Source organism: Pteropus vampyrus, unplaced genomic scaffold (assembly GCF_000151845.1).
Source record: "Pteropus vampyrus isolate Shadow unplaced genomic scaffold, Pvam_2.0 Scaffold66, whole genome shotgun sequence".
Taxonomy (NCBI): Eukaryota; Metazoa; Chordata; class Mammalia; order Chiroptera; family Pteropodidae; genus Pteropus; species Pteropus vampyrus.
The window spans coordinates 861332-882710 of NW_011888847.1; the positions used below are offsets into that span (position 1 = coordinate 861332).

General features: G+C 39.5%; 1 protein-coding gene across 1 annotated transcript in view; it reads left to right on the forward strand.

Moving 5' to 3' along the window:
* Positions 1-21379, forward strand: part of LHCGR (luteinizing hormone/choriogonadotropin receptor) — a 56001-nt gene that overhangs the window by 3262 nt on the left and 31360 nt on the right. The window contains exons 2-4 of the mRNA XM_011361295.1: positions 14334-14405; positions 16347-16421; positions 19314-19388. Of these exons, the coding sequence (XP_011359597.1) occupies positions 14334-14405; positions 16347-16421; positions 19314-19388 (222 nt within the window). The remainder of the gene's footprint in view (positions 1-14333; positions 14406-16346; positions 16422-19313; positions 19389-21379) is intronic.

Consider the following 21379-nt stretch of genomic DNA (forward strand, 5'->3'; position numbering starts at 1 on the left):
TTTTAACAAACTCCCCAGGTGATTCTGATGCATGCTAAAGTTTGAGGACCAAGGTATTGCTCTCCACAGAGGGTATAACCTTCTAGAAAGTAAGAAGTATGTTTTAAACTTCCTTTGCCATACAATTCCCCATTCCCCATCCCCTACCCCTATACACACATACATAATACCTATTTATTGCAAAAGGCAGCTATGATCAAATTGAAACCCCAAACTCTGAGACATATGGAAAATGAACAGGATTAAGAAAAGTTTTTTTTTTTCTTCTTCAAAGAAGAATAGGGGAAGGAATCCGTGGAGGACAGACACTGACAATACAAGGGATGGGAAGGAATAAGACTTGATGGGGTAGGATCTCAGCGTGGGTAGAAGGAGAGTATCAGTCTCGGATCACAGAGGAGGTATTAATCTTAGAAAAAGTAGAGAGAATTCTGGGTCCTGGAGAAAGAAGGCAGTTGGATAAAGGTATAATCCAACATTGAGGCGAAGGACAGGAAAAGTGAATGAGTTCATGCTAAAGTCCTCTTTTCTTAATGATGAATGAATGAAATGTAAACAGTAATTACAAGATAGACAAATGCTATGAGTGACAAGTTATCAGGAGCTCGTAAAAAGAAGAGAGCTGAAATTATGAGGTAAGGCTTCTAGACGAGAGAGATGTGGTCTTGCACTAAGTTATCCACAGGATTTGACTGTGCAGAGAGAAGAGGAGCACTCGGTTCTGGAGGATGGAGGAAGCAGGTACCACAGACAACCTCAGAATGCATCATCATCTCTCAGGAGATGCTAGTTTATGTTTTAATCATTTATGCCTTGGTAGTCCTGTCTTTTAAGACCTCCAACTAAAGTTCACTATTCGGTTTAAAAAAAAAAGACTTTAGATTGCGATTGCTTCTCATTGACAAGCCTACCGCCTGCAAATTTTGAAAATGGCATAGTTCAATTGTTCATATCTTTCCACCCTTTCAACGTTTTATTAAAACTTATATATTTAAAATCTAAAATGTGACACTAAACAAGAAAGAAAAAAATAATTAAAAATTAAAAATTTTTAAAATAAAATCAAATATGATACAAAAAATAGCCTCCCACATTTTCACTCATTTTAATGGAGGAATAAAAAACTAATAGAAAAAATTGATTTAAACAATTTGCTTTCCTTTTCTTATTAGTTCCAGACAACTGGAAGGGAGAGGGGAAAAAAACTCACCTTGCCCACAGTTATATAAAGATCTTTGTCTCTATGACAACAGAAAGGCTGATTTGCTTGAGACAGAAACAGCTCCTAAAAAATCTGTTAGTAAGAAAAACACTAATAATAATTACAGCAATTTATTTTTTGCATGTTGTTCCTACAGAACAGAGATTAAACTTTTAGATTTTATTATAAGACATGATCCAGATACGTTGGAAGAATAAAATGTGCTGTATCCATGACTCCAGTGTCACAGGAAGATGTTGGAATCCTGACATCTTTCCTGAATGTCTTTCTCCTTCTTCCACCTTTAGTGGAAATCTGGGTCCAGAATAGTGTTCAAAGTTGTAGAGGGATGTGCAGGAGAGGGCATGGTCCCAGCCTTGAGGAGCCCACAGTACAGTGGAAACACGCCCAAGAGACTGGTGTGGGGAGCGGGGGAAGAGAGGCAACAAGGCCCTTAAAGAAATCAGAGCGTAGATCAATCACTATGGTCTGAAAACTTTAAAGGAAGACTTCACAGGCCAAGGGTCATGATGCTGAACCTTGAAGGAGAGAAGGGAAGAGTCCAGGTAGAAGGACCACAGGTTACAGTAGACTAGAAAAGCACAGAATAAGGTTGATTGGATTCTTCTTTTATTATGCCTCTCCCAGGCTCTCTGAGGGAATTTTTTTAAGGGAAGATATAAAGTCATCAAAAACATTTGATTAAATTACCCAGAGGGTTGTGCAAAAAGAAAAAACAATCTCAATATGTAGTTCTTAACTAATAAACTTTCAATCAAAGCCATTAAGTAAACATTCATGATTTGGAGTCACTTCCCCATGAAGCTTTCCCCAATGTCCCCTCCCTCCCATACACACATATTTGCTTTGATACCTTGCACTTACATATATTTTTGCATATATGCCACCACAATGTAACCATTTATTGTGTATGCCTCTTTTGCTAGAACAGGGTTTCTCAACTTCAGCATAATTGAAATTTGGGGTCAGATAATCATTTGTTGTGGAGGGCTGTTTTGTACACTGTGGGATGCTTAGCAGCATCCCTGGCCTTTACCTTCTGGATGTCAATAGCGCTGTCCTCCCAAATTGTGACAACCAAAATGTTTCTAGACATTTGCCAAATGCCTCTTTGGGGTAAAATCCGCCTGCCTTGGATTTGAATCATTGTGCTAGAGTGAGAACCACTTAAAAAGGTCTTATTTAATTCAGGATTCCCAGAATTTCTCAGGTAGTATGATGAAAGTTTTTATTGAGCTATGTACATAATGGTCAAACTGTTTAGACAGCTGAATAGGAACAATGAACCAATGCCAAAAGGAAACCCATCTTAGCCAGCATGTACCATATCTAGAGAATGGGGAGACTAGGGAAGCTATGGGGTAGTAGAGGGAGTTCTGTGTGTTATGTCAACATCCAGGTCCCAGATTTTGCAGACCTGTAGTCTATCCTTGGAATGGGCAATAGTAGACATTCATTTCAGAGAAGCAAGACTGGAAGCTTACCTATATTAATATGCCACATCCAGAATGTCTTAATTTTTACTATTGTTTGTTTTAACTCAATCATTAGAAAAAAAATCAACCCCCAGCCCAGGGTCCATTGAAGCAAATCAAAACCACCACCAAGGCAGCCTTAATGGAGACTGATGAGTTCCTGGTCCAGGACACCAGGTAGGAGACCACAGGACAGAGGAAAGCCTACCAATATCTTGCAATTAGGACAGCTTACCCCCACCTTCAGCTTCCCTAAAGCTGGCCAGACCCAAAAAAATCTCAGAATTCAGAAAGCTCATGTCCCACCTCCCTCCCCAACCCCCACTGAAAAAAGTAATGGCACTAGATAATGGCTGATCTTGAACCTCAGTTCTAACTCAGAAACCCCAGCAACACCTTCAAGGCAATTCTTAAAACTGGCTGTGCCTATAAACAGGCTCCTTGGGGGAAGCTTTGCAAGAACCAGATTTTATTAGTTTAAAAATCATCCTTCTGGGGAAAGTTGAATGATGGCCCCTACAGGGACAGTAAAGAGAAAGCAACAGCATTCCCAAAACCTCAGTGAAAGTGTAAAGCCAAAAAGGTTCACGCACAGAGCCTTTTAGCATTGGACCCAGCTCCCCACTTGGAGAACAATAATTCCTTGGGGTTTTTTTGCCTTATTCTTTTTTTTCCAAAAGCAATGTCAGATTAATTCAAGGCTCTAGTTCTGCTCCTTTCCCCACCTCTGTCTTCTTTCTATGCCCCTCAATCTGGCTTCTTTTCATGTCTTAAACTGAGGCCTGAAAGCTTTCTTTCCAAAATACAATCTCCCAGAGTAGCTGCACCAGACGGTGTCTTGGCCATGTGTAACTCTGATCTTGCGCAAGGACTGTTAAAGCCAGTTGAGTCACAGTGGTAGGGAGAGGCCCTGCTGCTCACTTCCAGACCCAAGAGGAATGGCACCATGGGAGCATATGTGTCCTGTTCTGGCAGCTACCCTTGGTATGCAAAAAATCACATTTAATGCAGATTTTAGCAAATTTCTCACCATCTTTTTTTTAAAGAAGGGAATTAAAATAACCCCACCCACCAGGCAGGTGGACTCTCTGACTTGGTGGGCAGCTTCTAGCAGCTTCTCTATATGGTCCTCATTTATTCCCAGCTTCTGCCTCACTGGGAGATGAAACCACCTCCCAGCCAGCAAACCACTCGCAGCTGCTCTCTGGCCCTGAACCAAGCTCTATAATGCCACCTGAGCCAAATTCAGAACCACCCAATTTATAAATAAAATTCAACTTTCAGAATGAAGGTTTTATCCCTTGCTGTTGTTAAATTTTCCTTGACTCTGATTAAATGAGGTGACGCCTAGGTTCCTAATTCTACTTCATGAGCAACAGCAGATAGCATTTCTGAGCCCACAGGGATGGGGATGCTCTGGGATGACAGAGTAGGATCCAATAGAGCCACCAAATTATCTGATTTGATCAACAAGACAGACCAGGCAGACCTGAATTCGAGTACTAGGTCCCCTTTCCCTAATTTGCACTCTGGGTTTGAGCTAGTGATAAAACCTTTGTGCTGTCTTAAAAGGGGTGTTATGTTTCTTGCCCTTGAGTGAGGCTGACTGTGATGAAGATAAACGAGACAGCAGAGCCAAAATTACTCGGAAATAAAGGTTTCACATAACTACAAAGTATTATTGTAAATCTGATGATGCAGAGAAGACTAAAAACACATAGCCCTATATGAAGTTGAACAGTAAATTGCTATCATCCAAGGGGCAAGCTTGATGGAATAGTTTTGATCCTGAGAGGTGTTAATTAGAGAAAATGACCCACTAGGCCTTCTCAGCCTGGAAGGTGAATACGTTAGAATCACAAAATGGCAGAGTTCATTATTGCCTGGAGTCTGATATGCTGCTCTTTGCAGCCCAGGCTGAGCTGCCTCTCAAACATTCCACCTTGTATGTGATTACAGGCTGTTTTCTATCGTTCAATTGTGTCACTCCTATCTGCCCAGTGAAAGCATCCAAGCTCATCTGTGTCCTTTCCTTTCCCCATTCTCCATTCCTAAGCCTCAAGCTGGACACACAGAAAGGCCAGACTTGTTGGCTACTCAGAAACTATATACTGAAATGAACAGGTCAACGTGCAGGATCCAATGATAGTCTTCAGGCTGTAGGAGAGAGAGGACCAGTTCTCAGATGACTGCAGAGAAAAGTGGAAAGTGATAAAAGCCAAATAAAGGTTATAAACAAAGTCTGGTAGGAGGTAAGAGAAGGGAGCCATCTCTTCCAGCCAAAGTAACAAAGAAACCCTGGTGGAGCTATCACTTAAACTGTAGTTCTTTAAGCCTCACTCTCTATAGGGGCAGCCAGGCTAAAACAGTTATCCCATAAGCTCAGTCCTGGCGTTTGACACCAGCTTAGAAATGCCATTGGGACATCACTCTTTAAAGTCGTCTGCTCTCTCACTGACCACCAACACATCTCCTGTCTGTGTTATGGAATGTCAATGGGACAGTGGACTATTTCCACTGGAAACCTTAGGGTGGGGCTCTGATTAAGGCTTTTCTCATTTGCAAGTACCAGAAATCAACTCTGACAAACTTAATCATAAGAGATGAACTTGCTAGAAGAATAAGGAGGTAAAAGGATGTGGGCAAGATCCAGAAAGAATCTGACACTTTAGCAGCAAGAGGTCAGGGAATTTCTCTCTAGATTCCGCCTTTACAACGAATCAGCTCCAAAGACTCCTTCTATTATAAGTTTTAAATTCCCGAGAGAGAATCTGATGGCCTCCCCTGCCCCATACCCAAGGCAGAAGCATAGGGGCAAAGTCAATAAAATGCTTCTACCTTGATGCAACTAGCAATGAGATGTTTCCAGAAAAGGGGTATTTTTGATATAGGCAACCACACAAATTGGTGTCTACCAGAAAGCCCACATGCCAGTAATTTCAGACACCTTAAACTTATCCTCAGATTAATTAAAAGTTTGTGGTATATCAGTTGCAACCAGCTTTTACAGGCTCACTAAAATTAAATGAAATAAAAAAGTTTTTAAGTGTCTGGAAACAGAAGCTTGTAATGAAAAAGTTTCCTGAAGCATATCTGCAATGTCACTGCCCTGACAACATAATATTCTTTGCTTCTAAAAAATATTTTTGAGAAATCATTACAGATGATGTAGACATTCCCTGGGGACAATTCAACATGTAGTTTTATTTATCAGAGTTATTCTTGTCATGTTATATTATTGCTAGAAGAATTCTAGTTTAGGGGGTAAAGACTGGATAATTTTGCTTTGTGTCTTTAGAAAACTTTAAATGGGTTTTGAGAAAGGGCTTAGATGTATTTGCCATTTCCCTCTAAGGCTTTATATTTTTAATTTAGTTGTAGCACAAATGACTTGGAAAATCCATTGTCAAGGAATCTTCTTGAACATCTTGGTTCACATGATAATTCATAAGCTCCTCACGGCTTCTTAAGTTCTCTGGAGGAAAGTTACTCAAACTGCACTTCCCAGTGGAGAGTTCCAACTGGCTGAACTTTTTAAAATCAATGGGAAAATGTGAACTCTGCTAAGTGGCTCCCTAACATTGAAATATTTAATGGAAGGTTGTTCTTAATCATTCTTTGAAAACTATCAGATAAGGCCTATAAGAGATACCTGAACCCAAAAGAAAGGTGCCAAGTGGGAGTATTTACCCTCCCTCTCAGGTATCCTACATATAATCAGCAGATAGTCAAGCGTCAGGGACAAGTCACAGTTTTACAAATTTAAAGATGACCCAGGACAAATAGAAGAGCCCATTCCAAAGTACTCTACCCCACCCCCATCAAGGAAGCAGGGTCGTCATTAGACATAAGTGAAGTAGCTTGAATTTTTCACAGTAAGCATCTGTGAGTGAAAACTACTGATTGAGCTCTTATCTTGTGCTTGATGCTGTAGCAGTTTTACATAAACATTTTCTTATTTAATCTCAAAAATCTCTGGGGTAGTTAGCAGTAGCATCTTTTTATAGATACAGAATGAAGCAATGATTTGAACCCAAGCAGCCTGGCTCCAGAGACTATGCTCTTCACTACCCCACTAAGCTGCTTCTAGGGAGAAAGCACACGCAATTGGTGATGAAGACACATTCCTTAAAGTATGTAGCACCTCAAATAAACCTTTAACCAAGGGTGGACTCTGACCAGCAGAGAAGTGTGGATGTGCCAGATGGTAGAGATGGTGTGAGTGAAAGTAGAAAACATAAGGCAAGTCAGGAAACCCAAGTCTGATTTGTCTCGGGAGGCACCGTCCAACAGAAATATAATGTGAGTCATTATAGTCACTATAATGTGAGTGCAATTTTTATTTTCTAATATCCACATTTAAAAAGTTTTTAAAAGGTGAAATTAGTTTTAATAAAGTATTTAATCCAATATGTACAAAATATTATTTCAATATGTAATCAATATAAAAATTATTAATGAGATACTTTACATTTTTTTTCTTACCAAGTCTTCAACATCTGGTGTGTATTTTACACTTACAGTGCATCTCAGTTTGGACTGGCCATACTTAAGTGCTCAATGGACACATGTGGCTAGTGGCCATGGTACTGGACTGCACAAATTTAGTGTACTGGTTATATGAGGGGAATACTGGGTGAGGAGACTGGCAAATGAAGTGTGAGCCTTTATTTGGAGGACTTTGAATACAAAGCTGAGACATTTATAGATAAGTAAACAGGCCAAGAGGGGCAGAGAAGATATTTAAGTATGAGTGACATGGCAGGAGTTGTTAGGAAGATTAATCTAGACCAGGCAGGGGAAACTCAGGATAGGGTGAAGGGAAACCATTCAGGGCTTATAGAATAGTTGAGGTAGACAAAAGAATGGCCAAGAAGATTGGCAGTGGGAAAGAAATACAGGGGATGGGAGCAAGAGATGTGTGAAGGTAGAATCCATCAGTGACTGGGTGTTCAATGTGGAACACAGGAAACGTTCATACAGGGCACCTGGCAAAATTTCAAATAACACTGCAGTAAAAAAAAAAAAAAAAAAGTGTAGTTATTAAGTGTTAAGGAGAACCAAGTAGAGAAAGAAAAAACACTCTGGTAGGCTCTGAAGCTTCATAGAGGAACAAGAATTTGAGCTGCATCTTTGAAGTTGAAGACTATGAGCACATGCCCTGAAGAAGCTGATGGCTGCAGAAGCAGAAGGCTAGGTTTTCAATGAGGACCAGAGGATTGTAGAGCAAGGTGTATGAACAAACCCCTGAAGGAAGAGTACTGATGTGATTTGATTATAGTAGACAAGCACTGGACCAAGAATGAAGTGATCTGTGTTCTAGTCCAGATCTGCCACTGAATTGCCATGTGGCTTCAGTTTTCCTAGCTTAAGATTCTTCATCTATAAAGTAAGAGATTGGACCAAACCACCAGCAAGTGGCCCTTTCACTCTGATTGCCTAATGCAATAAATGCTTAAGGAGTAGTAAAATAATAGTCAAAAACAACTGGATGTATTTTTAAGGCTCATTCCAAAATTTTCTGATGTAAAACCTAATATATTGGATGTCTATCTAAACTGACTTCATATTTCAGGTAACACTGAATTCTCAAACTCCCGCTAGGTAAACGATGAAGACGCGAGGTCAACAAATAAAGACATACCCAGTAATTGAGTTACCAAATAGATTAAAGCATTTTAAAGCACAAAGATTTAAAATCATTTGGAAAAGGGAAAGCCATTTTATTTCATTCCAAGATAAAAGCAAGTTTATTGTAATTACTGAGCAGCTTTGAAAAGAACACAGGAATTCTTAAGTCTCTGTTAAATGTAGAACAAGGTCTTATGTAATAAATATAAATACATTAACATTCTTTTGAATTTAAATAAAGTAATGCTTCTCCCTCCTATTTCAATGAGTTCATTAAGCAAAAAAAGCTTTAACCATCTGATTTCTCTCTTTTTCCCTCCCTTTGATTTTGTACCATTTTAAAATTCAGGGTGCATCTCTAGAAATAAACTAATCATCTGTGAAAGATGGAGGGATGTTTGCAGCTTTCTTAGATCAATAATATAGATGGCTTTTATAAACAATTAGAAAGAAGTAAATAAAAATATTTCACTTCTGCCATGCTGGGCATAAAGAGAGGTAAAATCTCCAGCAAAATGACCAAAGACCCCACCCAGGCTTTCTAGACTGGAGACTGGTGCTGGATTTCTTCCCTAGCTCTCCCTTTGCTCATGCTTACTTAGCCTGAGGCTTGCAGAAGGTGATCCTGCCCTGGGAACCATAAGTGCACTCCAAGCTCTTAAAAACCAAGGGGAAATGGGGAACCTACGATTGTCCTTGGCTTCCTTGGCTTTACGCAATGCCTGTCTTTAAAAGGAGAGAGTGTGTCAATTGAACCATATTTTCCATTCACCTAGGGAGCTTGCCATTTAAAGGAGCCTTTCATGGAATCCTTCTGTAGAACAAAGAACCCTTTGATAATGCAAATGTCTTCCAGTTGATAGGTTCTTATAAGTATGGATTTCCAAATCTTGGGTTTCCTTGAAGGTCAACACAGCCCTCCTGACTCTGAAGCTCACCAGCTAACATTATTTTGAGAGTTCGTTAACAAGCCAGAGAGCTAGACAGATTGGATCCTTTGAAAGTCATTTGTTTTATTCAACTCAAAAGAGGCCCACCCATGAGAACTCAAGAGACATTAGGAACAATTAGAGAAGACCTGATAATGTGGCCTCATCCTCTTCAAGGTGACTGGGTTTATCTGCATGTTATTTGCTTAGCTGTAAGTAGAGCCTCTGGTACTGGGCTCTGATACCTGGTGCTCTGGGGGTTTGGCAGGTGAAACTCATGAGTAGATGGAAGTTCTAGAAATGATAAAACTAAGGCAAACTTTATCATCCAATCTAAGTATTTCTTTCAACATCTGTGGCAAAGGCACTTGAGCAAGGTGGGATTGGCCGTAATCCAGGTGTCACCTGTGCTACATCATCCATTCATTTACAATCAAGGTAAAAAAGACTGAAAATGTAATAAATGTAAGAGCTGCAGGGTCTCACAGCCATATTCTTCCACAGCCATCTCACTCACTTTTCAAGAGGCAAAGAGAACTCTGCAGCTTGCAAATTCAACTTCACTTTTGCCCACTGATCCTGGTTCTCTACCACCCGTCCAAGATGCATAGTTTGGGAGCATCACCCTCTCTGTCTGAGACAGAAAAGGCTCTGCCTTTCTTTTATTTTTCTTTGCTTTATGCATAGCTTTTGTGTTCTCTTTTAACCCTGGATAGCAGAGCTGCTGATTTGACTTTCCTTTGGCGTATTTTCTCCCAGTTCTCCCTGGCTTCTGCTCTACATCAAATGATACTGACTAGACCTTTCCACAAGAGTTCCTGAAGTTCACAAAATTCTTGGAATACATGTAGGCTTAACTTAAAAGAAAAGGAAGGAAAGAAGGAAGAAAGGAAGGAAGGAAGGAAGGAGAGAGGAAGGAAGGAAGGGGAGAGAGAGAGAGAAAGGAAGGAAGGAAGGAAGAAAGAAAGAAGAAAGAAAGAGAAAGAAAGAAAGAAAGAAAAAGAAAGAAAGAAAGGAAAGAAAGAAAAGAAAGAAAGAAAGAAAGAAAGAAAAGAAAGAAAGGAAGGAAGAAAGAGAAGGGGAGGAAAGAGAGAAGAGAAGAAAGAGAGAACTGGATACATCAAAATTAAACTTTTTTTCTTTTCCATTTGTCTCTCAGGTACAGAGGGTTAAGTCAATCATATTTCTTCATTCAGGTAACATTATAATTGGTCCATTGAAAGTCCTTCTCTGTTTTTAGTTATTTATTTTATCCCCTTCTACTTCCTTTCGACTCACCATATGCAACTATCCAAATGTATGTTTGTATGCTTTCTTTTAAAATGTCTGTTTGGTGTGTATGTATTTTAATTCTGCAAGTAGTATTATATATGTATCATCAATTTCTTACTTGTTTCTCTCAGAGCCATGATTCTAAGATCTATGCTCTGTATACCTTTAGACTCTTGCTTCTAACTGCTGACCAATTAGTTAGGTGTGTATTGTCCACATTTTACCATTCCTTCACTCAGTAGTGGACACCAAGGTTGCCTCCAACCTGCCTGATGCCATAATGCTGTGAAGAAAATCCTTGTACAGTTTCCCTTAAGTATCAGTGTGAGAATTTTTCTGGGATGTTTGCAGGAATAGAATAGCAGGGTAATTGAGACAATCATTCATATTGCTAAAAGTTTCTGGCTTCATGGAAAGACTCACAGAAACATCCATCAAAGAAGAGAGCACCTTTGAAGGGAATACATTCAAATGGTTATGAACAAATCATGGGCTAAACAAACAAGTTTAAATACAAGAGACAGACACTTGAATGCTTAGAAACTGCTGTCAATTTAAGATGCCTCAGAAGTGAAGACATGACATCTCTAAAAAATGTGTGTCTGTGTGTGTGTGTGTGTGTGTGTGTGTGTGTGTGTGTGTGTGTGTGTAAATCAGTGGAAAAAACAGTTTTGGATTCATAGAACCACATTCTCTACCTTGCGTCATGATACTGTGTCTGCTGTGAAAAGCTCAGTGCTCCTGCCTCAGCCAATTTCTTTCCCCATCCACTGGCCCCCAAGCCTCTATCTTGCCCCAGCCACATCTACAAAGCTACCTGCAGTTTGCTCAGTGGTTCTTTAATGGTGGGAACTCTAATACTCTGCCTTTCCAGCTCTATGGCATCAACATCAACTGCAAAATTTCATCTTGCACCAGAGCTGTTCCATAGTCACTGGGGATGGCCAGTGCATTGATCTACAGCTTCTCTCACTCCTGTCTGACTTTTGCTCCTCATCCCTCATTCCTATATCAATCAAAAGCTCAAATAACCTCCCTGGTCAAATCTAACCAAACGGCTCTCCTGAGAGCCACCCTGTGCTCCCTTGTGGAGGAGGAGGCTGCCTGCTGAGAGGCTCCAGCTTCTGGGCTCCATTTGCATGAATAAAAGGCTCTGAAGTGTTCACTTGAAGCTTTTATGTAAACACTCTCCAAAATATGCTCTGCACTGCATTACCCCCAGCAATAAAGATTCTGGAATCAGAATTTGGCTGTCAGTTTTATTGATGTTGCATGGGGTACAGTAGAATACAGCTTTTTCTTCTGGAAATTTATTGACTTGGCAGTGCAGAGAGCAATAAAACTGTGTTTTTAATCAGTAAGCCAAGCAGACATGATTCCAAAAGAAATATGGGAAGCAAACATGCCATTGTAAGATTTCTCCCCCATTGTCCCTGTTCTTCTTGGATGCCCTGTTAAATAAGTTTAAGTGTTGAACAATGTGCTTGGTGGGACTGCCTTTGGGCATAGATTCAGAGGACCACGTTTGGATTACTTCCTCAAGGTTGTACCATCTCTAAGAGACTGTTGAGTGAAAGGATTTTTCTGAAAAGAAATTTCTTTGCATCAGCCTCTTGAGAGGAACTGTTGGTAAGCTGCATTGCAGAAGGTATAGTGACATGTCTCATCTCAAAAGAAGCAAGGTTACAATGCCTGCCCTTCCACCATGCTCACGGAGAGAGCGGGTTACCTAGTTATATATTCAAAGGAAATTAAATCACTATCTCAAAGAGATATCTGCGCTCCCATGTTAACTGCAGCTTTATCCATAGTAGCCAAGATATGAAAAAATAAAAATAAATGTCCTTTAAAAAATGAATAGATAGACATGATATATGTATATATAATGGAATATTTTTCAGCCATAAAAAAAGAAAGAAATACTGCCATTTGTGACAGCATGGAATGAACTTGGGGGACATTATGCTAAGTGAAATAAGCCAGACAGAGAAAGAGGAATACTGTATGAAAGCACTTATATGTGGAATTGAAAGAAAAATGTTTAAAGCTGATTTCATAGAAACAGAAAATAGAATGGTTGTCAGGGGCTGGGGGGAGAGGAAAATAGAGAGAGAGAGGTCAAATGGTACAAATTTTCAGTTATAAGAAGAATTAGTTCTGAGGATCTAATGTACAGCATGGTGACTATAGTTAATAATACAGTATTGTATACTTGAAAGTTACTGCGAGTAGATCTTAAGTGTTCTAATCATACACATACATACACACACAAAGAACTATGTGAGGTGATGAATGTGTTAATTATCTTGATCTTGATAATTATTCTACAATCTATGTATATGTCAAATAATCACAATGTACACATTAAATATACACAATTATATTTAGCAATTATTCCTCAACAAAGTTGGTAAGTAAAGAAAAAAGAGAATAAGTTAGGAATCACATACTTTGGCTCAATATTGTACAGTGGAAAGAACAGTTGGACTCTGTCTACTTAGTCATGTTACCTTGTTCGGGTTACTTAATCTCTTTGAGATCCAGTTTCTTCTGCTATCTAAGGGGAATACTCATCTCACTCCATTGATGAGTGAATAAAATAAGGTTATAGATGTGTATGCATCACTCACACAGCACCTTACACTAGTAGCATGTCCTTTCAAGGACTATAAGACATCTCACTGATTCACATCTGCCCATGATGGAGGAGGTGTTCTTTCCCAGCAGCTTCGGCAGTCTCTGCTGCATAGACACATGAAAAGCAAGGCAGCATCTCCCACCTCTGTTCTCATATTCCTGATATCTGCATCCCATCTGAAATGTGCCAGTCCACTCCCCTCCTCTCCGTCAGTCTTTGGCCTAAAACTTTGAACCACTGTCGATGCTTGATAAATGTTGGCTGAACATTCATCCCTGCCTGGCAGATCCTTTCTCCAGAGTTATCTTAACCTCAGGTTCCTTTAAGCAGTTGTACATCATCCTGTTCTGGTTTTGCTGTTGCTAAGTAATCGCTCTACTTTCAACTCTTATGTAATGTATAATTTTTATCTCAATTCAAGAACACTTAGATTGTTCCTCTGGATATAAGCGAGTGCCTGAAGGAAATGCTCTATAGATGTTCCCCCAAAATGGCATGAGATGCCCATATGATTTAACTATAGGAGCAAGTGCTCTGGTTGGGATAATACTGAAACAGGCTGCCTGGAGGAGATGGAGCACGCTCTTAGCGAATCCCTTCTCCTGTCTGCCTGCTTTCCAACTGCATTCTCACCATTCATTTCTCTACCCAAGAGAGCTTCTTTTCTATCCTCCCAACCAAGCCTATAGGGACACTCTAAAACTATGTATTAACTATTTACTTGGTGCCAAGCCCTGTGCTTTACATGGGTTATCAGTTAATCATTGTAACAACTCTGGGAAATAAGAATTATTATTTCAGTTTTATAGATGAAGAAACTGAAACAGAGGACTTAAATAACATGCTCAGGATCACACAGCCAGGTAGTAAAAGAATGAGATTTGAATTCATATGTTTCTGATCCTAAAGCTCAGGATCTTAATGACAAAATCACACACTCTTTGATATATACTGAGAATAAGTCATGGGCTATCTCTTTATTGATATATTAGAATTCTCAAACTGAATCCAGTTGTTGCAAACTCGGGAGTCTCACACCCAAATACACCCACGTGTGCGCGCGCGCACACACAGACACATACACACACACACACACACTTTATTCATGAACTTAAAAGGCACCCAATCAAATCTTAAACTCTTGGCTTTCCTTTTTTCTTCCCTAGATCACTCACCTATCTCCCTGTCAAAGTAATCCCATCTCAAGCTTTCAGAGGACTTAATGAGGTCATAAAAATGTAAGTAAGAGACTGCATATCAAAAGACATTCATAATTAGAATAATAAATTTTTTTTCTAAGAAAGCATAGTTGAAAGGGGATAATTTTTCTAGGAGAGAAACTGTGTTTAAGAAACTCTAATACTTTTACCTTTTTAATACAAATAATATCTAGGGACCTTTGAAGAAATGTATGATTTTCAAGAGTCATTAAAATCTAGATAATTAACCTTATATCACTGAATTGAATGCATTATGATGAGTGAGAATACTTCTCAAGTAGAAAAGAAGGTAGATTCCAATCATAAAAATTCTCCCCTAGAGCAGTATTCCCTTGAGTCACATTTTTAGATAACACTCACATAAAAGAAAATGTGTTGGAAGTTTATTGTATTTGAGAAGATAATCTTTGAATCTAAAATATAATAAGTATATGAGAAAAACACAATATTTATAGCCATATTGATAAAAGGCATTTACCAAAATGTAAAGCAGCCTGAAGGCAGTGTGATCTCATATTTGTGTCAGATGTAACTTCAATGCTTTGTCCCTGGTCTTCAGCTTCTAGGTCCCAAGACCCCATACATGAGACAGAACTTTCTCAGAACTCCAGGATTCTAGCCAGCATCCTCCTTAATGTTAGTCTGAGTCAAAGGACCTAAGGGGCCTTTTAGTTCCCAGAGAGCATCGCTGATCTTTACAATCCCATGGGCCTCCAAAACTCCTTGAGGAACTTCTGACTGCTCTTTATGATATTAGCAAGCAGTGGGAATATTAAAAATAATTCCTTAAGAATTAGTACCTATTATAGGAAATTCACTGCAAGTTACAGAAATGTCAGTTTGCTTGAATCTAATCCTTATTCTTCTGCTCCCAAGTTTAAATGTTAAATTTTGAAAATTTTTAATGCATTAAGACCTCCTAAAGAGAAAAGCAGACACAGTTAAATAAGTAAACCACTAGGTAGGAATAAGGTGAATCAGTCCAGGACCAATCCATTACTGTACTATTCATAAAAAAAAACGTTAACTGCCTTAGGCTCAGCCTTTCTGTCAGCTAAAGTTCTCATCAAGTGCGAAAGCTTCAGTGAATGTTAACCTTAGAAACACACAAATGTACAATTTGTGAATTTGGGGCTTTTTTCCAAGCTGGCAGCAAATAGTAGCTTATGTTAGAATTTTATGGTAACACTGACATTACATGCTTGGAGGTGGTATACAGCAAAGCTGATTCCTTTAGTTTTGTTTTTTTTTTTTTTTTTTTAAGAAAAACCAATTCATTCATTAATCCATTCATTCATTCATACCCAATGTGTCAGGTATTTTGATGCCACCAGGGATTCAAAAGTGAATAGGGCATACCCCTTGTTCTCAATTTGCTAACGGTGAGAAAAAGAGTCAAAGAAATAGAACCCAAGAAAGATACCATGTGCAGCAGTTGACCACCTTGCAATTGCCTCAAAATAGAATTTGGGGAAAGGAAGAGAGTTATGAAACAATGAATTCAACCTAAATTAAAACCTCACTAGAGTGAGGGAGTTGGGAACCCAGATATCCTGCTCCTGGTCCCGAAACCTTCCCATAAACACCAGGTGCCTCTTCTCTTAGAACCTCAATTTTCAAAGCTGTAAAACAAGGGAATCTGACTAGATTTTCTCAAAGGGCCTGTCCGCTTTTAGTAATTTGTGATTCTGAGTCATAATAAACAAGAAAAAAAAACCCTCTCACATACACAGGGCTTACTGAAACTTACATTTCAGCTACACCTGGATTGTAGATGTCCATCAGTGCTTCTAAAGGGAGATGTTAACACTTTATGTGTGAGGACAGCTTAAGGCATCCCTGTTCTTTTTTAAAAGGACACATTGTCAGCCACACACACACAGCTTATTATGATGCAGATACAGTCATTTCTTTCATGTTTCTTCTTTTTTTCTCTCTCTCTCTCCCTCTCTCTCCTAGTGAAATCTCTCAGAGTGATTCCCTGGAAAAGATAGAAGCTAATGCCTTTGACAACCTCCTCAATTTGTCTGAAATGTAAGCCTCAGCTAACAGATCATTTACTGCTGCACACTATTACTCTGACTGGCTGGAGACCACTGGGTATTTGTATTCAAGCATCCACTGCTAGGGATCCAAGAAGAAAAGACTATACAATTACCAGGTCTGGGCAGGCATTAATCTCTCTCACTGCAGTGGCCTGAAGGTTGCCATGGTGACAACTGCTTCTCCCTGAGAGCTGTATAAACTCTGAAACATCACAACACAAAGCTGGAAATTAAAATTGACATTGTGGAGTACTGCCAAGTAGCTCCTACCTTATGGAAGGGAGGTGGTGGGAAAATTTGGAAAGGAGCTGAGAGAGCATGAACGAGTTCACTGGGGGCTGTTTGAGCATATTTATTCATTCAATAAATGGTTCTTGAATACCTACCGTTCAAGCCTTGTAAAAGCCCTGTGTTGGGCATGTGTATGTTAGAGTTGTTATTAGAATTGATTCTTAAAAATTACCCTTTCCAAATTATCATTTTCCTCCAATTTATAAAAAGGATGGGAGAAAAGTGGCTTAATTCAGTTTTCAGAGGATGAACTTGTATCTCAAAGAGGTTAACTGACTTGCCTGATGTCACACAGCAAATTAGCTGGGACTATAAATCAGACATGTGACTCCTAAACCAGTCCTCTTTCTGCTGCCTTGTTTGGTGCAAACCTGAGCTTCTACAAACTTTACCTGCATAGGAGTTTAAAAAGTTAAGGGAAGGGGAAGGATGTTAGCAACAATTTTTGAGAGCCTGTGCTTGGTATTTATTTCCTCTCGGTTGTATCATTTAATCCTCACAGCCACCATGTACAGTGGAGTAATTATACCTTTTGCTCAGGGGAAGGAAGGGAGGCTCAGAGAGCTCAGCAACTTAACCAATGTGGCACCTTAGACAATGGCAGGCTTGGGATTCAACCCCAGCCCGTCTTTCTTCAAACTTGTGCGTTTTCCACTATACCACAAGGCCTCCCAATGAATGGTCTGATTAGCATTTATATAAAGAGAATAGTTAACTGATTGGTATGTGAGTAACCGCCACATGTCCAACCAAGGGCCAAGTGCTGCTGAAATAGACAGGAGGTAAAAATACAAATCTCCCACAGGAGATGACAGTGTGGCCAGGGAAGTGAGACAAACTCACAAACAATAATAGGGAAATTGAAAATAATGGGTTATTTAAGTACAAACTGTATAGCCTGGACTCGGCTGTGAAGTAGAATTTCATGGGAGATAGGGGGCTCATTTCAATCATAGACGACAGTCCTATCCCAAACCTAGAAATCTGTAGTTTTAACAGACTTCACCAATGATGCTGAAGCACAGCGTAAACTGAGAATCACAAGAGCAGCTTTTTTTCAACAGAAAGAAAAATAAAGTTCTATGGGAATGTTTATGTACTTTTCCCAAGGAAGGCCCTGAGACTAGAATGTTAGCTCTACACAGGCTCTCTTTGCTTTGTTCACAGCTATATCCCCAGCACCTAAACAGTGCCTGGCACATATAGGAGCTCAATAAATGTTTGTTGAATAAATGAATGGATGGATGAGTGGTCTAAGGTCAAACCCCAAAAGATCCTTAAGAGATAAAAGTCCTTTCCATCCCATCCACCTAATGCCTTATATGGCTTGTGATTGCTTGACCAGCTGTTGTAAAAACTAATTACAACAAAATATCACTTACCTCTAAAGGCTCAAAAGGACATAAAAGATGGAAATAGGCACCAATGGTGGGAAACTACAGTAAGGTGAAATGAGCACTAGACTTGGAGTCAGAAAAAACTGGGTTCACCTCCAAGTTCTGCTGTTTCTCAGCTGTGTAACTAGAGACTAATCATTTAACTTTCTGATTTTATCAACAATGATAACTGTTAACATTGGTTGAAGCCTTACTGTGAACCAAACACACATATTCATTCCTTAAAAACCAACCTATAAGGAAACTGAGCTTTAAAGTCATAAATTAGTAAAACCAGGATGTAAAACCAAGTTGAATCAAGAGTCTGTACACCTAACCAATACACTATATTTTCTCTATGGAACATGAGTAGTTATCATTTTCTCAGGTGGTTGTTGAATGAGTTTAAAAAGCCAAAGGCATTTATTGATGTTTTATTGAATCTAAAGTAGACAGGACCCGACAACTGCGGTTACTTCTCAAAGGGTCAAAGTCACTGGTGGAACTAGGGAGAAGGACGCTAACACAACTGTGATGTTATAGCTATAATTTTGTACTTTGCAAAGCCCTGCCTCATACATTATCTCTACATATTCTATTACTCACTGCCTACAACCTGTGAAGTAGAACAAGTATGTATGATTATTCCAATATTACAAAAGGGAACCCTAGCTTAGGGAAGTTAGGAGACTGGGCATTATCACACAATGAATTATCTACAGAATAGGCACAAAAATCCCCTAAATCCAAGCCCCTGGACTCTGCCCTGTCTATTCCAGAGACTGGGTGCCCATTGGATAATTGGTCAGTGTGGCCGCCGACCTAACATGAAGAGAGCCAGTTTGCCTGCAAGGAAGAGTAGCTCATGACCTCATCTCTCCTGGGAGCAGAATCTCCCATCACACCCCGTGTTCGGGGCAAGAATCTCCATAGTGGGACAAGACCTACTTGGCCAGGAGCCGTGGACATTGATGCTGCCTGAGAGGGCAAGAGGGGCTGGGGAGTGGAACAGACTCTCAGCTATAATGCGCCCGTCTTGGCAGGAGGTTGAGAGCAGAGCTTACTAGAAATAGCCAACTGGCTCTCACCACGCTGCTTCCACTTGATTTTGTTTATGCCGTTTTAGCCAGCACCCTCTGGTGACCACGGTCTCATGCATTCCAAACAATACACATCTAGTAAACTGCTGCCTGTTTTTCCCCCTCTCTTTACAGACTGATCCAGAACACCAAAAACCTGTTATACATCGAGGCTGGAGCATTTACAAGTCTCCCCCGGTTAAAATACCTGTGAGGAAATTTCTTTAAGTAATTGGGGATGGGAAGATAGGCATCTGCTGTAAATCAAAACAATTAAAATGTTGGGAAGAATTTTTTTAAGCACATTCTTAGCATTATTTGCATGTCCATCTTCAGTCTGTTGATTTAATCAGCATTTTTTTTTTATCAACCATCATGCTAGGTGCTTCCAAATACCTGTAAGTGGTTCCCAGCATTTTCTCTGTCCCAGACACCTGAGAGACTATCACCTCTTTGCAGTGATTTCCAAAGCTAATGGGGAATGGGGTCATAACACTTTAAAAAGGATCCATTTGAATCTCTAAGGTGAGGTGGTGATGTGGACAGAGGATATGTGAAAGTGGGAGAGGCGTTTCTCATTCCAGGTTGAGAATTATTGATCTCCTTTATCTTATTTGTTCATTCATTCATTACCTGAAAACATTTTAAGTATTGCCTTCACATAGTCACTGTGCCATGTAAACTAAATCAGTAGTTTCTATTCCATCAACTCTGAGTAAGCCCACTAGTTAGAATTATAAGTTGAGTACAACTAGTTATAGCCCTATAGATTCACTGCCATGCCAGCATTATCAAAATCCCTGAAATTTGAAACAATCTATAATTTAGCACTATGTCAAATAATCACTTATTTACACAGAAAAATTTGAATCCCTCTAACAAAGATGTTTTCTCTCTCTTATTCCTGATAAATTTCACAAAATCTCCAGAGCATGTAAAGTCCACAACTCCCCAAATATGGTGGGGACATCTCTCTGGCATTCCATGTCATCTGCAGTCTTGCTCTGGGGCCCCTGAAGGAGCTGTGGCTGGCACTAACAGTAGCTCTTTTGGTACCTCCAAAGCTGGATGATTTCTAACCCAGGTGCTCTGCTTTTCCAAACCTTCAAGGGTTCTACAGTACACATAAGCCTGTCAGCATTAACCACTTTGAGAAAGCATAAGAAAATCCCAGAACCAAATTTGATAACTGCAGCCCCCTATTAACTAAGAATCATTGTCTTTATTGAATAGCATTCTACCCCCAAAAAAGTGATACTCCCCCAACTCCAGTACACATTGCAGCCTAGACTCACACCGCTATCACCAGTCACAAACAGGGCAAGGATTCACTGTGATCTGGGTAACAAGTAAGGAGGAGAACCAGAGAAAGCCAAAAGAGAAACCTTTCACTGTCACCAGGGTGCCAGGCAGTTCACATCAGTGGTCCACAGTCCATGATGGTAAATTTAAAATTTGGCTGGGGGAAATCCTAGACTCCTCTAAAGGATTCTCATTCTTGTGGAATAAAATATCCTTTAATTTAACCTACCACTGAAGCCTATCTCTTCTTTGAAGTTTAAATAAAAGGTGGGAGAAAAAGAGAAAAAGAAGAGAAGCTTTGAGTAGCTTAAATAACCAAAAGCATGTTTAATGATTTCAGTGAGATAGAAGGAAGAACTTCCTGAATCGTACAGTAGCTAAATAAAGGAAGATTTTTAATAATGAGAGATATGGATTGCTAACATGGAGAATAATCTTCCCAAAGTGTTTGAGCTTAAAGCTGTTCTAGGGGGATTTCTAGAACTCTCAAGAGCATGGCATAAACTAATTACCAAAAGGAAACTGGAATGCAATACTATAGGAAAATGCAATTGATGCTATAGGAAAAGACAGGCTGGAAAAATAAGTATAAATAAAAAATACCTGAAAGTTTGGTTCCAGGCCCTAGATCTCTAAATACAAATCATTAGAGCAACTTCTCCTATAACGTTAGGGACTTTTAAATTTTCACAATCGTCAACAGCTAAAAGTGTAACTGATAGAGCCAAACTCAATATTTTTTCTAATTTAATGTGAAAACAGTATTTGCAAAATGTCTTTCTACTATTTTTATCTTTTTGCCTTAATAACAATCACTTACTCTCTCTGCCCACATCCCTACTTGCCCCAAATCACAGGAGCATCTGTAATACGGGCATCCGAAAGCTTCCAGATGTTAC